The following is a 16,686-nucleotide window of genomic DNA, read 5'->3' on the forward strand; positions in this document are numbered from 1 at the left end:
GTGGCCGGGCAGGGCAGGCTACCGATGGGCAAGATGGCTGTTCCCAGGGGTGTTGGGAGCCTCCCGAATGGACCCGAAATGTTTCTCCTTTCCCAAAGGCAGGGTGCAGGGCGGGCGGTGGCTCTCAGCAGAGCGAGGGCAGCCGGTGGCCCCAGGGCAGGCGTTAGCCAGCGCACATGGTTCTGACCCTGCGGGCGAAGGTCCACAGGCTGCAGCCAGACGGGGGCTGGTTCTTGACGGCCTCCAGGATCAGGCAGGTCTGAGCAGCCAGGCATCGCACGCGGGAGTTGCTGTCCTGCCCCAGGCCTTTGAGCACTGCGGTTGGAAGGGAGGAAGCAGCGGTCAGAGCCCCAATGCCGCGCGGGCGACTGCTCCAGCCCGTGGCTGCTGGGTGTCCGGGGAGGCAGCTCCCCCCTGCAGCTCGCCCAGCTCTGGAGTGGAGACCGAGTCCCAGCCCGGCCGCTGCGCCCCAGCGCTCCGTGCCCCAGCCGCGGCCCCACTCACCCTTGCAGATGGCATCCAGCTTGTCCCGGCTCCGGTGGTGCAGCTGCCGGGCGCTGAGCCCTGCACACAAACAGCTCGTCACATCCCTGCAGCCCCAGCCTGGGCATCGAAGCAGCTGTCACCTCTAAACACGGCCCCCCGGGCAGCCACCTGTCCCATCGCAAACCCAGCACCCTCCCTGGCCCCACCCCTTCCCTGAGAACCCCCCTTGCTCATTCCACCCCCCCTCACTTCCCCCTCCCTTCCTCACTCTAACCTGGCTGGAAAAGGGGTCGGGGCGCAGGCCCTGGGCTGGGGCCGAGGGGTTTGGCGCGTGGGAGCCGGGGATCCTGCGCCGGGTAAAATCTCCTGCTTTGGCTGGAGCAGCCTCTAGGAAACTGAAGGCGACAGCAGGAGCCTCCCAGCAAATGACTGCGAGGGCTGCGCAGTGACCGACCCGCGGGCGCCTCACCAGGCAGTCACAGCTTGGCCACACATCCTTCCTCTGGACCAGCACCCTGAGCCGCCGCCACCTCAGGAACAGCGTGGCCCTGGCGAGGGTGTCCCAGCTCACAGGAGGGGCCGGGACGTTACAGGCGGTGGGACCCGCTGGCCTAGTTGCCCCGCACACCGGGAGGCCAGGTGGGCCGAGCTCCCCCTGGCCCCAGGCGGCTCGCGGCTGGTTGGAGTGTGGCCGGGGACCTGGCGAGGCTCCCGGCTCTGCCACTGATGCCCTGGGCGAACTCAGGCCAGCTGCTAAAGCCCCGGGCCTAAGGTGCCCAACTCCCATGGGCGTTCCCTACTTTGGAGGCTCTAGGCCATAGTCGCTCTGTGCCTCAGTTCCCCGCCTGGAGGAGGAGGGGGCATGAGGAGGAATTCATTACTGCTGGGGGCATCTGGCGCCCCAGGGACGGGGGCCAGGAGAGCTAGTGTGAGCACAGACAGCTGGGGCGGGGGCAAAGCCTGGGCGTTTCGTGGCTGTCTGGCCACTTGGCCAAGGCCACGCCGGGTCTTGAGCGCCACCTGCAGGCTGGGTAGCCCTGCGCCTGGGAGGGGCCATGGCCAGGCCTGGGCTCTTCCTGCCAGCGCAGCCTGTGGGCTGTGTGGAGACAGGGGCCGTAGGCACGGTGAGGTGCCCCCCCCCAGCCTGGCTGCACAGGGGCTGTTGGGCTCAGAGGCTCAGGGATGGCTCTGGGCGGGGGTGGGGGAATGACCAGGGGGCTACTGGACTCAACTTTCAAGCGATTTTGAGCACGGGGTTGTCGCAGCCCTGAGCACCTGCCCCTGCCAGCCAGCCCCGGGGGCGGGGAGTCGCACGTTTCCCCGCACACAAGTCACTGGTCACGGGTAACGCGCTCAGCTGCAGGCTCTGGCCTCACCTGGGACACGCTGAGATTCTCATCGTGCAGGAGCAGCAGCAGCGGGACCAGGCTCCGGAGAACGTGCTCCTTCATCCACCACCGGTAGGGCTCCGTGACGATGCCCAGCCTGTATCACGTAGAGTCCTGGGGCCACGTTTGTCCAATCTTCTTTAATGACCTGGAGGATGGGTTGATTTGTTCATGGATGATATTGAGCTGGGGGAGAGGTAGAGACGCTGGAGGGCAGGGATGGGCTCCCGAGTGACCTGGACGGATTGGTTCCTAATCCAGCAACAATATTGTCCTCTATCCCTGCAGGTGCTAAATGTTTCTCTGTCATAGATTTATGTTCAGCCTTCTTCTCCATTCCCATTGATAAGGATTCACAGTTTTTGTTTGCTTTTTCCTATAAAGGGGAGCAGCTGACCTGGACCAGACTTCCTCAAGGGTATACTAAAAGTCCCACCCTTTTCTCACAACTGTTAAAAAGGGACCTTGATTCAATTTCTCTGCCAAAAGAGTCTACCCTTGTTCAGTATGTTGATGATTTATTGATAGCCTCACCTAATCATGAAGCATGTAAAACGGATACTGTACATTTGCTGTGTGAATTAGCAAAGAGAGGTCACAAAGCCTCCAAGGCAAAGCTCCAGTTCTGTAAAGCAGAGGTTGAATATTTGGGTCACCTCATATCCCAAGAAGGGCAAAAGCTTACTGATAAACGCATAACCTCTGTTCTTTCTCTCCCTCGCCCAGTAACTAAGAAACAGGTTCGGTCTCTCTTAGGTGCTGCTAGCTATTGCAGACAATGGATTCCTAATTTCTCTGGTCTTGTAAAACCCCTTGTATCTCTGACATGTGACAAGGTGAAGGATCCCATCCCGTGGACAGAGGAGAAAGAAAAATCCTTTCAAAAAGTGAAAGCTGCTTTGGTCTCTCCACCCTCTCTTGGGCTCCCTGATTATGATAAACCCTTTACTCTTTTTTGCCACGAACAGGATCAGGTCGCTTCGGGAGTATTATGTCAGCCATTTGGAAATCGCCTTCGTCCTGTAGCTTATTTTAGTGCTCAGCTTGACCCAGTAGCAAAGGGTTTCCCCCCGTGTCTTAGAGCTGTGGCCGCAGCTGCTGTACTATTAGAAAAAAGTCAATGCCTGGTATTGGGTCACCACCTAACACTTGCTGTACCCCATGCAGTGCAAGCTTTGTTGAATAAGACTAAGACCCAGCATTTGTCAATGCAAAGACTGACTAACTATGAGAAAGCCCTTTTAGGAGCCCAGAATGTCTCTATAGTACGCTGTTCTACTTTAAATCCTGCCACCCTTTTTCCTAACCCTACTGATGGAGAGCCCCATGAGATGGAACCCCACGATTGTTTAGCATTGGTGGACCTCACTTGTACCCCACGATCTGATCTAAGGGACATTCCTTTGTCCAATCCTAATTTAGTGTATTACACTGATGGGTCATGTAAAAGGGATGAAAGGGAAAACCTTATAAGCGGGTATGCTGTTGTTTCTGATCATGCAATAATTGAAGCTCATTCTCTTCCAGGGATAAAAAGTGCACAAGCCGCTGAACTAATTGCTCTCACTCGTGCCTGTATTTTAGCTACTGATCAATCTGTTAACATTTATACTGATTCAATGTATACTTTTAATATCTGTCATTCTGTAGGTCAGATTTGGAAACATCGAGGATTCTTAACATCCTCGGGAAGTGCTATTTCTAATGGATCCCTTGTTAATGACCTCTTGCTTGCTATTCAATTACCTTTTGCTATTTCTATTATGCATTGCAGTGCTCATACTGATAAAACTGATACTATATCAGTAGGAAACAGACGGGCAGATTTTGCAGCCAAGAATGCAGCTGCCAGTGGACCTCCAGCTCCATTTCAAATCCTGGTTGCTGTTTCTGTTCCCCTGACTCTAAATGATTTATCCCTGTTGCAATCTAGGGCACCTGAGAAGGAACAACACAATTGGTACAAAGCTGGGTGTCGTATTCAAGATAATAACATTTGGCTTTCACCAGATGGACGACCTGTGGCTCCTTCTACGTTGGTGTCCCACTTGGCTACCATTACCCATGGATTAGGACATATGAACAAAAGGGGGGTAGCAGACCAGATTCTGAAGCATTGGTATGCGCCCGGGATTCACCAAGCTGCTGCTAAAATCAACAGCAATTGCGCTACTTGTCAAAAGTTCTCTACCCAGGGTGAAGAAAAAACTACTCTAAGTGCTCATACTTGGGCCTATGGACCCTTCCAATATTTGCAGATTGATTTTATAGAGTTAACCCTTTCCTGTGGGTTCAAGTATTGTCTGGTTATTGTATGTGTGTTCAGTGGTTGGGTGGAAGCTTTCCCTTGCCGCCGAGCGGACGCCACTACTGTGGTGAAGAAATTAGCTACTGAGGTGGTTCCCAGATTTGGAATCCCTTTAAAAATTGACTCGGATAAGGGAACCCATTTCACGGCCAAAATCCTGCAAGATCTGTGTAGAGCCCTCCACATAGAACAACGATTCCATACTCCATATCATCCCCAAAGTTCAGGGCATGTTAAAAGGAAAAACCTCGATATCAAACGGAAGTTAAGCAAGATTATCTCTAATACTGGACTCAAGTGGCCACAGGCATTGCCCCTTGCCCTCATGCATATCCGAAATACCCCAAACCGCAAACATGGTCTCACCCCTCATGAAATCCTATTTGGGAGGCCAATTTTACTTGGATTTGAGCCTCCTGGAAAAATTAATCCTTCCCACTTGTCTGAATGTTATGACGAACTACTTCAATACTGTATACATCTGTCTAAAATTGCTTTTAGTCTCTCCTCTCAGGTTGCAGAAGCCTTACCTGTCCCAACTGATGTGCCTTGCCATGATGTGCAACCAGGAAACTGGGTCCTGATAAAAGAATTCCGGAGGAAAGACTGCCTATCTCCAAGGTGGAATGGTCCCTTCCAGGTCTTGCTGACTACCAACACGGCTGTGAAGGTAGCCGAGCGAGATTCTTGGATACACGCAAGCCACGTGCGCCGCACCGTTGACCCTCAGAAGTTGTGTGAATTTGCCTCTCCCGACATATCGCCTCCTACTGAACCTGTCAGCCCAGAGCCAGAAGAGAACGACTTTCTACCGCTTTCTGAGAAAGAAATCGAATCACTTCTCCTGAACGAGGGATATACATCATCGGAAATCAAAGACCTGGACCTCATTCACTACGCTCTCACTACAGGCCAGATCCCTTCTGGTCCTATTAGTCAAGCTGACATTCCACAACAATCTGCACCCGACCTTGCCATTGAACCTACCGGCATTTTGTCAGAGGACGGTGGGTTTTCTACTTATAACCTCCGTCCGCGCAAGTGCTGAAAGGATTACAATCCTGCACAATGGCTAAACTCTTGTTCCTCCTTTGTATAGGCCTTATTTGGCTCCAAGGGGGGAATGGTATTGGTACTAACACCTTTCTGCAGCTGGCAGAAGGTATGGCACGAGCCGCAAACAAAACTAACTGTTGGGTGTGTGCCTGGGCACCACAAAGTGCGCATAGTGGATACCCAATAGGTGCCCTTCCGTTAAACAAAACTGGACTAGTAAGTGATGCATTACTGGAACAAAATGACCAAACTGTGTGGTTCAACCAGACTGGGTGCATCCAATTATCATTCAGTGGTACAAGCCCCCTATGTAGGAATCTTACAGGTACCACCTTTGTCGGGAAATCAAGCTGCACACACATTATAACAAAGCTGAATGGGACACATGTATGGCATAATGGTTCCACTATGTCTACCGCAAACCTTTGGTGCACCCTATTCAAACCAGAAATAACAACCATATGGGGAGGGGCCACTAGTACAGACCTTTGCAAGGAAGGTAACACCACCTTTGGGAACCGAGCCATGATGACATATCAGTCTGACTCGTGAAACATGTATAATTATTGGTGGATATGCGGTAAATTTGCCTATAAAAGGCTTCCGCAGAATGCCTCAGGGTTTTGTTACCTCGGTCTTGTGACACCAGCTATGAGAATTGTTGACACTTTGCCACCAGGGCATATCAGGAATAAGCGGGATGGGTCTTGGGAGAAAGCATGGAACTGGATAGAACAAACTGCCCTTGCAGTAGCTGAAACTACCATTCCATGGGTAGGGCAGGCAAAAACAAATCATGATTTAAAAACAATGTCCTTGCTTATGGAAAAATTCATGAATACCACAGAAGGGGCATTAGGTGTGGTACAGGATAATTTAAATAAATTACGAATCTTTACCCAGCAAAACAGACTGGCTCTTGACTATCTACTAGCAGCTCAAGAAGGGGTATGTGGATTAATAGGCCCAGAGTGTTGTGTTAAAGTTTCTGATGTAAGTTCAAACCTAACCACAAGGATAAAGGAAATCCAAACATTGTCTGTCCAGACAAAAACATTTAGAGAGCAGTTGCAAGACTGAAATCCTTTGAATTGGTTGGGAATAGAGTTAAGCGAACTCATGAAAAAAGTGGTGGGAGGAATATTAATGTTCCTTGTCTTAATATGCTCTATATACATAATGATACAGCTAGCCTTATGCTGTATTAAAAGGTGCTTACAAAAGATAGAAAATGTAGCAGAAAGCAAAGTACAACAGATGCTTCTGCTAAATGTACAGAACCCTCCCAAGAAAGACTACAAAGACACTTGCACGTTTGAGAATAAATGGGAAAGGATGCTTCAGATTAATTGTGATCCACAAGTGGATCAAAGGGGGGAATGAAGGATAAACTTAACTTTTGTCAATATGACCCCTGCTGTTAAAGTCTGGTCTTTGTAAAGAGGTACGTGCTTGAGCACAGGTATACAAAAGGAGGGGACAGGTAAAACTGGTTTAAACCTGTTATAAGGCCTGCAAAATGACAGTGAGGGGACAAATGATGATTGGAGGGAATTTGGTGCAAAGGGGCATAACCTGTATATGCATGCAATTGTAAGTGGTCAGTAAAAGGGGGATAATTACCATGTAAGAAAGTACAAAAGACCTTGCCTTTTGTTTGGGCATTTGCAGAAACTTTGCAGAAACTTTGCAGAAACTTTTTTTTCTCCTGAGTATCCTGGAGGTTTTTGCCCTGGAATGCATTCCTGAATAAAGCTGGTTGCTTAAGAAGGGTGTCTGGAATTGATTTGGTAGGGGTTTTGGGCCCCCATCCGAACCCTCGGATTAAATTCTCCGTCAGAGGGCTGGGCCAAAAGAAATCGGATGAGGTTCAACAAGGACAAGTGCAGAGTCCTACAGGCTGGGGACCAACTGGCTAAGCAGCAGCAAAGGACCCTGGAATTACAGTGGAGGAGAAGCTGGAGATGAGGCAGTTTGCTCTTGCAGCCAAGAAGGCGAACGGCTTATTGGAGTGAATTAGGAGGAGCATTGCCAGCAGATCTAGGGAAGCAATTATTCCCCTTTATTCAGCACTGGGGAGGCCACATCTGGAGTATTGTGTCCCCACTACAGAAAGGATGGGGACAAATTGGAGGAAGTCCAGCGCAGGGCATTGAAAACACATGTCCTCCGAGGATAGGCTGAGGGATCTGCGGAAGGGAAGCGTGAGGGAGATACCTGAGGAGGATGGAGAGAGGCTGTTGTCAGTGGTGCCAGGTGACAGAATGAGGAGCGATGGGCTCAAGTTACAGTGGGGGAGGTCTGAGTTGGATATTCAGAAAAACGATTTCCCGAGGCGGGTGGGAAGCTCTGGGCTGGGTTCCCTAGGGAGGGAGTGGAAGCTCCTTCCCTAGAGATTTTTAAGGTCAATCCCTGGCTGGGGTGATTTACTTGAGGTCGGTCGTACATTTAGCAGGGGGTTGGACTAAATGACTTCCTGAGGTCTCTGCCACCCTAATCGTCTGTTTCCCTTTGTGACGGCGCGTTGGGGGTCCCCCGTCTCCTGCACCCGAAATGGCACAAACAGACTGCACCAGCCGGTGGAATAGAGGAAGTTTATTGCCTCTCCAGGATACAGCACAGCACAGATGGAATCTGGTCACAGAGCTGGGCTAGGATGCCTCAGGCCCCCTTGAGATGGGGGAGAGACCGGGCCCCTAAACTCCAGCCCCTTTCCCTAGGCTGTCTCCTCCATGCTCCCAGACAGCAACTAACTAACCCTCTTCCAACCCTGCCCCCCAGCCAGGGCAGCATCCACCTTCCTTTGTTCCTCTCCATGGGGGGTGTCTGGCCATACTGGTTGAGAGGTCCCTTTGCATAGTGACTCATCCTGTTTTGCTGGGTCGTGGTACCCACGGCAGCCAGTGGGGGTTACCCCAGAGCCAGCAGCATAGAAACCAGCCAGGTACCCCCACTATGTCACACCCTTGTCAACAAATGCCAAAGCAATGCACCCCCAAATCCTAGCCTAAGATTAGGGTGCACTTAGCTCTGTACCCCACACCTCCCATCTCCCAGCCCCCCAGCCTTGTGTCAGGTGAGGCATGGAGCACAGGGTCCCCTACATGCCGTCTCTTAGCCTAGCATTAGAGGGTGCAATGCTCCATGCCCCCCACACACCCTGTTTCCCAGCCTGGTGTTAGGGGACACCACACACCTTGCCCTGTGCACACCCCATCTCCAGGCCTGGCATTAGCGGGTGCCATGCCCCGTGCCCCATGCACACGTTATCTTCCACCGTGGTGTTAGGGGGCCCCACGCTCCATGCACTGGGTACTCTTTTTCTCCTGGCCTGGCATTAGGGGGCTCTGTGCTCTGTACCTTGTGTGACGGCGTGTTGGGGTTTCCCTGACTCCTGCACCCCCCATAGTGGCACGAACAGACTCCACCAGCCAGTAGAATAGAGGGAGTTTATTGCTTCTCCAGCACAGATATAATCTGGTTACAGGGCAGGCCTAGCCCCCCTTGAGATGGGGGAGACTGGGCCCCTAAATCCCAGCCCCTTGCTTAGGCTGCTTCCTCCATGCTCCCAGACAGAAACTGCCCCACTTCCAGCCCTGCCCTCCACCTTCCTCCCTTTGTTCCTCTCCCTGGGAGGTAACCAGTAGAACAGGTTACCTACCTGACCCATCAGCTACTCTGCTGGGCCGTGGTACCGGGGGGGCGGGGGGGTCACCTACAGCCCAAGCCTAGCAACCAGCAAGGTACCAACGCTACGTCACACCTTGTTAGGCAATTTTGTGTGTGTAAGTTGATTGTTCTACAACATTAAAATATAATAATCTGATGGTATTTAAATCAGTAACTGGGGCAACTAAGATGGAGTCTGTGACCGTTTAACGTAGGAATCCATATTAGAACATCAGAGCGGCCAGACGGGGTCAGACCAAAGGCCCATCCGGCCCAGTGTCCTGTCTGCCCGCAGTGGCCAATGCCAGTAGGAGTGAACAGAACAGGGAATCGAGTGATTCCTTTCCTGTCATCCCTTTCCAGCCTCTGACAGAGGCTCGAGACACCATTCCTACCCACCCTGGCTAATAGCCATTGATGGACTCAGGGCCCACAACATATTGGCACCTGAGCTGGGGAGCTCACCTGACACCCCCATGTCTCCTTGCTGCACTAAGCAGACACAATTTTCTACACTCTGGGTCCTAATGGTGCCCCCCCACAGTCTGGCACCTGAGGTGGCTGCCTCAGTTCTCCTCGGGGTAAGGCCAGCCCTGGATGGACTTAACCTACATGAATCCATCTAGCTCTTTTTTGAACCCTGTTAAAGTCCTCACCTTCACCACATCCTTTGGCAAGGAGTTCCACAGGTTGACTGTGCATTGCGTGAAGAAAAACGTCCTTGTGTTTGTTTTAAACTTGCAGTCTATTCATTTCATTGGGTGACCCCTAGTTCTTATTTTGTGGGAAAAAGTTTAGTCTGTACTGGAGAGCACCGAGACACGTGGGTGGAGGGGAGGCAGTGAGGGGGAGGCAGAGGGCCTCAGTTTGTACAGCTCCAGAATCCAAGGGTGGCACAATGTGCCAGGGAGGTCTTGAGGCTGTGTCACGGCTATACATGCTACACTGATTGCAATAAACAGGATAGCCCCCAGTGCCACTGTCACGTTGCTGAATTGGAGGGAAGCAGCCAGATCGCTGCTGCACCCCTAGGTGGGGGTGTTGGCCCCAGAAATTGGTGTGGGGGGAGCCATGTGGGGTATTGAATGGGAACTTATTGTTTGTTAATCGTATGTACACTATTTATGTGAGTGTATAATGTCTATGTGTGTAGGTAGGAAACTGTAATCTGTGTGGAAGCTGAATATTTCTGTGAATGTGGCTAAGCATGGCTATGGGCAGGCTGAGTAGCAAAGCCCTGTGGAACAATGGCTCTCAATAGGCTATGGACACACCCAAAGAATGGGATTTGTCACCTGAGGGCAGCCAGCAGGAAACATAGAGATTGGCCTCTGACCAGGTGACTTGCTGCATGCAAGAAGAGGCCAGGACGGAGTATAAAGAGGCCATGTGGTCGATGCCATTTTGTTCTCAGCTCAGCACTTCATCCCAGAGGCAGCATTGCAGGGATTGAAGAGCCCGGAAGACCTGGGAACCCATCCTGATCGTAGGATGTGCAATAAGGACTTTTAACCAGCAGCTGCAACATCTCTGCTAGAGCCTGCATCGAGAACTGGGAGATTCGGTGCATGTAACGTACTGTACTTTAATAACCTTACTCTCAGGCTTTTCTTTCCTGTAATAATAAACCTTTAGATATAGATTCTAAAGGATTGGCCCAGCGTGATTTGTGGGTAAGGTCCAGAGGGTAAATTGACCAGGGATCTGTGGCTGGTTTCTTGGAACCGGACAGAACTTGTTCGGGGTAGGTGGGATTGGGTGCTAGGACCCCCCACCTGTGTATAGGCCCGGGGCCATCTGGGGCACGGATATTGCTGGGGCGTCGGAGGGGTTTTGCTCGTGAGGCTTCAGGCAGGCAGCTGAAGCGCTCTGTGAGACTGGTTTGTGGCCTGTGTGGAGAGGTCGCCAGTCAGGGGGACTGTAAAGAGCCCCGGATTTGAGCAATTCGCCCTGAGCGGACGCCCTAAGCTGTGCCCAGACACGGCCTGGTCCGTCACAGTGGCGTAGTCGGCAGGATCCACAGATCTTGGTCAATTGAGCTTTGGGATCAGGACCCCACGCTGTCTAAATTTGATTTTTGGTGTTGAGAGTAAGGTTATTAAAGTACAGTACGTTACATGCACCGAATCTCCCAGTTCTCGATGCAGGCTCTAGCAGAGATGTTGCAGCTGCTGGTTAAAAGTCCTTATTGCACATCCTACGATCAGGATGGGTTCCCAGGTCTTCCGGGCTCTTCAATCCCTGCAGTGCTGCCTCTGGGATGAAGTGCTGAGCTGAGAACAAAATGGCATCGACCACATGGCCTCTTTATACTCCGTCCTGGCCTCTTCTTGCATGCAGCAAGTCACCTGGTCATAGGCCAATCTCTATGTTTCCTGCTGGCTGCCCTCAGGTGACAAATCCCATTCTTTGGGTGTGTCCATAGCCTATTGAGAGCCATTGTCCCACAGGGCTTTGCTACTCAGCCTGTCCATAGCCATGCTTAGCCACATTCACAGAAATATTCAGCTTCCACACAGATTACAGTTTCCTACCTACACACACAGACATTATACACTCACATAAATAGTGTACATACGATTAACAAACAATAAGTTCCCATTCAATACCCCACATGGCTCCCCCCACACCAATTTCTGGGGCCAACACCCCCACCTAGGGGTGCAGCAGCGATCTGGCTGCTTCCCTCCAATTCAGCAACGTGACAGCCACTCTGCAGCTGGGCTTCTGCCTGCATTCTCCCCTACAGCTAATTAGGTTATTGATGGGGTTTTTTATTTAAATCAGGAAGTTTGGGTTTTAGTTTAGTTTAAAAGTGTTAAAGAAAGGCACAGGTACCTCACCCCTTCCAGCTCCCCCTCCAAACTCCCTCAGGAACCTCCCTGGCCGCAAAGCTCCGATCTCCTCAGGCACTGACCACTCAGAGACCAACCTAACCCGGACGTCCCTGCAAGCGTCACGAGGGTCCTGTTCTCAGACTTTTCCCACCCTTGTGGCTTTATCAGGACTCAGCCTCAGGGCTCTCGGCCACAGTGGCAGTCGTGCCTGGGCCCGTCTGCTCTACCACCTGACAAGGAGGGACAACCCCAGCCGGGCCTGCAGCAGAGGAAGAAGGGGGGTTTTACTGGTCTCACCCGCACACCGCCTGCTTGTATTATCACCAGCCTGCGACTCCTTTCACCCACCAGTCCGGGCCGGACGTTATGGGACTCCGCAGCGCTCTGCCCCAAGGGCCCTAATTCAGCCTGAGGGTAGCAGGTCCCGGTGCCTCCCCCAGCGCCATTGCCAGGTCCTCAGGCCAGAACGGGCCCTGTACTTGGGGTTTGCTTGCCATTTTAATCACAGAGCCAAAGGCTTTGACTTAGTGAGTCTGGGCTTCCGGCCCGTTTGTTGCCGTCACTGTCCTGTTTTGTCCGATGTTGGTTATGTCTGTGTCCGGTTCTCTTCCCCATTTCTCCCTCCTTTCTAATCAGTCCTTGAATAGCTCCCCCCTTGTTTGCACCTGAACATCGCCTCCTCTCTCTTTATTGCACCTACGGGGAGGGGGGGGATCTGCTTCAGTGCTTCATTAATTCACAGGTGATAGACCCTGATGGGGGGGGCCGATCCCGTATTTCTGACAAGGGCACCAAGCTTCATTTTAACCGTTTGCTTGGCCTTGGGGTGTCTTCACGTCTCGCCTGCCTGAAGCCCAGCCCTAGTGACTCGGGGGGGGGGGGGGGACAGGGGCTGAGACAGGGGAGCAGCCCACACATCCAAAGGGGCTGTCCGGGGCAGGGCTATCTGGGGCAGGGGTGGGCGTGGCAGGGGTGGGCGTGGCATGACATCACAAGGCCTGTCGCAGCTAATTGGCCCACGGCGGTAAGGAAGCGGTGACCGCGCAGAGCGCCCATGACAACGAGCTGGGAAGATGCTGCGGGGCAGGGGCGACCTCGGAGGCCGCCGTGGCTTTGCTGCAAGGAATCTCCCTCACGCGCTCCCTCCTTGCGCACTGAGAGAGCCTTGCGGGAGCACTCGGGAGTTTTCTCCTTTCCCACTGCTAAGGGAGCTGGAGGAGTCGTGCCGGGGGCGGTTCCTTCCAGCTGAGACACAGGAGGGAAGACAGAAAAAGCAGAGGGGAGTCAGCCATGCCACCAGCACGGCACAGTGTCTTTAATATTATTAGGAATGATCTCTATTGCCATTGGGATAACCACGGCCCATCTCGCCCACTATCCCGTCTCTGACGTGGCCAGCACTGCAGAAGACTTGCCCAGAACACGGCCATCAGGGCGTTGGTTATCGATGGAGCTCTTTTCTCCCAGCTTCTGGCATTCAGGGACATATGGACACCTGGAGCCAGGGGCTGGCTAACAACGTTGGATTGACTTCTCCCCCATGGGCTGATCCAGTTCTTTTTGGAAGCCACCTCCACTTCTGGCCACCACCACGTCTCCGGGCATCAGGCTGCCCAGGTGTCTGGTGAGTCACGCCCCGGCTGGCCTGTGACTCGCCTGCCCATTGTGACACTGCGCCGGCTGGCTGGCACAGCCCTGCCGCCTCACTGCCAGGCCTGGCGCTGGCACGTGTGGCTGGGGAATGCTGAGCCAGCCCGTTCAGCTCCGTCACCGGCTGCAGAAAGTGGGTTGCCCGTTTACACTGCAGCTTCTGCCCACGCCTGGCTCCACGCCGGAGACTCTTCTGTTGCCCCTGCTTTTCCCTCGCCTTGCCAAGCACACGGGGCCGTCCCTGCACCGCTGGCGTGAGCACAGGATGGAGTCCAGGGTGGCCACGGCTGTGCCAGGCAGCACGGAGGAGGAGGACTTGGCAGGGCGTGGGCAGGTGGCACCGTCTGGTAGGGGCCCAGCAGAGCAGTGGTCAGTGCCCGGCCCTGCTTTCAGACCTCGGCATGAGATGTGGTGAGTTGCTCTGGGCCTCAGCGAGCTGGGGAGAGGCTAGACAACAGCCTGCCAGAAGGCGGCTGGGGAATACCCAGACCCAGAAGTGGCCCTGATCCTGGCTCCTGCCCAGTAAGTTGGGAGCATGAGTTGGGGAGCTTCCGGCTCTGTCATTTCTCGGCGCTGGAGCCTCAGCTGCTTGGGAGGGGAGCTGTGAATTCAGAGCCAGACTGGTGTTTGGCTCTGAATCCCCCGGCCCTGCAGAGCGTTTGGAGCTGGCTCCCGGCCGCGCCCTTCCTAGCCTGGCAGGCAGCCCCCGGGCCCTCCAGAGCCAACCTGCTGCTCCTCCTCTCTGCTGGCCGGCTAGCCGCAGCTCCCCAGCCCCACCCCAGCGCTCCAGCCTCCTCCACGGGGAACCCCACACACAGTCACTTTCTAGCTCCACAACTCCTGCTGCTCACAGCCCGCCTGCCCCAGCACCCCCTCCTGGGGGCTGCCACCGCCCCGTATTCCTGGGGGGAGGGATCAGGGTAATTTCCCTGGGCAGGAAGAGTCCTGGCGGGGTGGGACCAGCTTCTCTGGTGTGCAGCTTGTGACCCAGTGGGGAGCTCTTTGCCCTGGGCTGGGGGTGACCTGGGAGCCTGGCGACCTGGGTTCTAACCCTGCCTGTACGGCTGAGGGGCTGGGTGACTCTGAGCATGTCTGTCTACTTGTTTCCCTGCTGGCTGGGCTGGCTAGCGCGTGAGCCCTGTGGCCAGGGACCGAGTGCAGCAGGGCCCTGGTCGCAGCTGGCACTTGGAGGTGCTGGTGGAACAGACCTAGCCCGGCTGGCCCCACTGCACAGCCTCCCCTCCCCCACCAGCAATGTCTGGTCCTGGCTTCTTTGCAGGATGATGGAGGAAGCACCCCAGGGCTCCTCGAAGCCCATCCCTGCCTGGGAGGAGACCAAAGCTCCCCCCTGGAAGAGTCGGCAGAGGCACCTCCCGCAGCAGCAGGAGCTGTGTGTGCTCCAGCCCGTCTGTGCAGGTGAGTGGGGGCCAGCTGGGTGGGGGAGGGAGCTGCATGGTGGTGGGGCTTGGCCCCTCCAGGGTTGGGGTCCCCTGGAGGAGACGACTCCGTAGCCTTGCAGGGCTCTGGCCTGCCATGAGATGGAGACAGGCAAACCCAGCGGAGGGGAGGCCCTCCGGCTGGCAGCAGCTGCAGCTGTGAGAGCTGACTGGGGCAGGTGGAGACAGGCCCGTCAGGCGGCAGGTCGGCGGGTTGCTCGGGGCACGGTGGTTGCTAAAGCCCGGGATTGCCAGGAGCCGGCCTGAGCAAGAGATGCCCTCTGATGCTGCTGGCTCCTTTGCAGGGCCACACGTGGCAGTGCAGGGCATCTCATGCTCAGGCTGGCTCCCTGAGGGGGGTGGCTGATGTGCCCAGTGCCTGCCCGCTTACGCCCGATGGCTCTGGCTGCCCATGGCCGGAGAGGCAGGCAGAACAAGCAGAGGGGTCCCTCTCTCTGGGCCATGGCTGGAGGGGGCAGAGGGCCTGTCGATTAATTGCCCTGGACCCCGCATCCCACACAGACTGGACAGCTCTCCCCTCTGCCCCCTCCAGCCATGGCCCGGAGAGCAGGGACACCGCTCATGGCCTGACATCATCCCTTCAGCCAGGGGCGGTGCTCTCCAAATTCCCAGCGTGCGTGGGGAAGAGGGGTGGCCGCTGGGGGCTAGAGTTCTGACTCGATCTTTGCTGGGCTGGGCAGGAAAGAGCTCAGGAGGCCAGGGATCACTGTGCTGTGCTTCAGGGCCTCTACACTGCTGGCGTGGGAGCTGGGGGCAAAGGTCTAAGATCCCTGCCTGTAGCATTACCACCAGCTCTGTCTTCTATCAGATTCACCAGCCCCTCCCAACCGCCCCTGCTTTCTGGAACCAGACTTGGAGGAGAAAGAGGCCCTGGACTACATTGACGCTTTTCTCCAGGTCAATGAGCAGGTACCAAGAGCCCTCCTCTGACCTGGCCCTCCATACGTGCTAGCCACTCTTCTCCACATGGGGCAGGGAGTCCAAGGCCAAAGTGGACCACTGTGACCTCCGGGGTAACACAGCCCAGAGACCCACCCCCAAAGGTTTATACTAGAGCATCTTAAAAACATCCCACCTCGGCTCACCAATGGGCACCCCCCTTGCCCTGGGACACTTCCCCACTGATTTGTTACTTTCACTGTTTAAATGGACATTTCCCGCTTGCATGTGTCTAACTTCCACCTGATGTCCTGGAATACTCTGAGCCTATCGGGGGCTTTTCACCCTCCCTGTCTTGCTGGGCTGGGCTCACAAGCTTCTTCCAGCCATACACACAGACAGGGAAGAAAGACACAGTAGAGATCCATCCTGGAAGACTCAGGTTAGGGGGCTTGTCCCAGGATCTGGCCTTTGGAGTACAGAACCAACGGCTTTATGAAATTCACCCCCTCCCTCAATGTGGAGAGTGGTATGCACAGCTCTTTGTGAAATTAGTAAGTGAGGAAAGGGGCAAACTGGGTTATGGTATAAACAAGAATTAAGTTTAACCTACACAGGATCAATTTTACATGTGTATGAGGGATAGCAAACAGAACAAAGCAAGTTACTTAGTAAATAAATAAAACCCACAAATGAAGCTATCCCATTAGATAGATAGGGTGTACATTAGCACAGGGCTACTCAACACGGGGCCCACGGGCCGCATGTGGCTCATGGCTTGTTTGTTTGTGGCCCACAGTGTGGTTTGGGGTTTACATGGGGCTCAACATGCAGCCCATGGATGGGAGCCAAAACAAAAAAGCAGTCAATAGAATGGTCTTCTGTTGAGATGCGGTTTAGTAATTAAATTCCTGGACTATCTTTGCTCATTACAAGTGCTGTCATATGGGTGGAAA

The 16,686-nt window shown here is 54.2% G+C and overlaps 1 protein-coding gene and 1 long non-coding RNA gene across 8 annotated transcripts in view; one reads left to right on the top strand and one right to left on the bottom strand.

Moving 5' to 3' along the window:
• Positions 1–176: 176 nt before the first annotated feature.
• LOC142820910 (uncharacterized) lies at positions 177–12,174 on the bottom strand. Its single transcript, XR_012897918.1, has 4 exons — positions 12,042–12,174; positions 1,863–2,022; positions 505–564; positions 177–315 (listed from the first exon to the last, which is right to left on the bottom strand). It is a non-coding gene; the product is annotated as an uncharacterized LOC142820910 (long non-coding RNA).
• A 549-nt stretch (positions 12,175–12,723) lies between these two features.
• Positions 12,724–16,686, top strand: part of LOC102456071 (maestro heat-like repeat-containing protein family member 7) — a 33,328-nt gene continuing 29,365 nt past the window's right edge. For 6 of the 7 annotated variants that reach the window (XR_012897849.1, XM_075910178.1, XM_075910174.1 and 3 more), the window contains exons 1-3: positions 13,379–13,805; positions 14,674–14,810; positions 15,660–15,760. Coding sequence is in view for 6 of the 7 variants with exons in the window: in XM_075910178.1 (XP_075766293.1) it covers positions 13,486–13,805; positions 14,674–14,810; positions 15,660–15,760 (558 nt within the window). In the remaining variant the exon portion in view is untranslated. The other variant, XM_075910175.1, reaches the window with a different exon arrangement.

The sequence above is a fragment of the Pelodiscus sinensis genome, chromosome 27 (assembly GCF_049634645.1).
Source record: "Pelodiscus sinensis isolate JC-2024 chromosome 27, ASM4963464v1, whole genome shotgun sequence".
NCBI classification, from domain to species: domain Eukaryota; kingdom Metazoa; phylum Chordata; order Testudines; family Trionychidae; genus Pelodiscus; species Pelodiscus sinensis.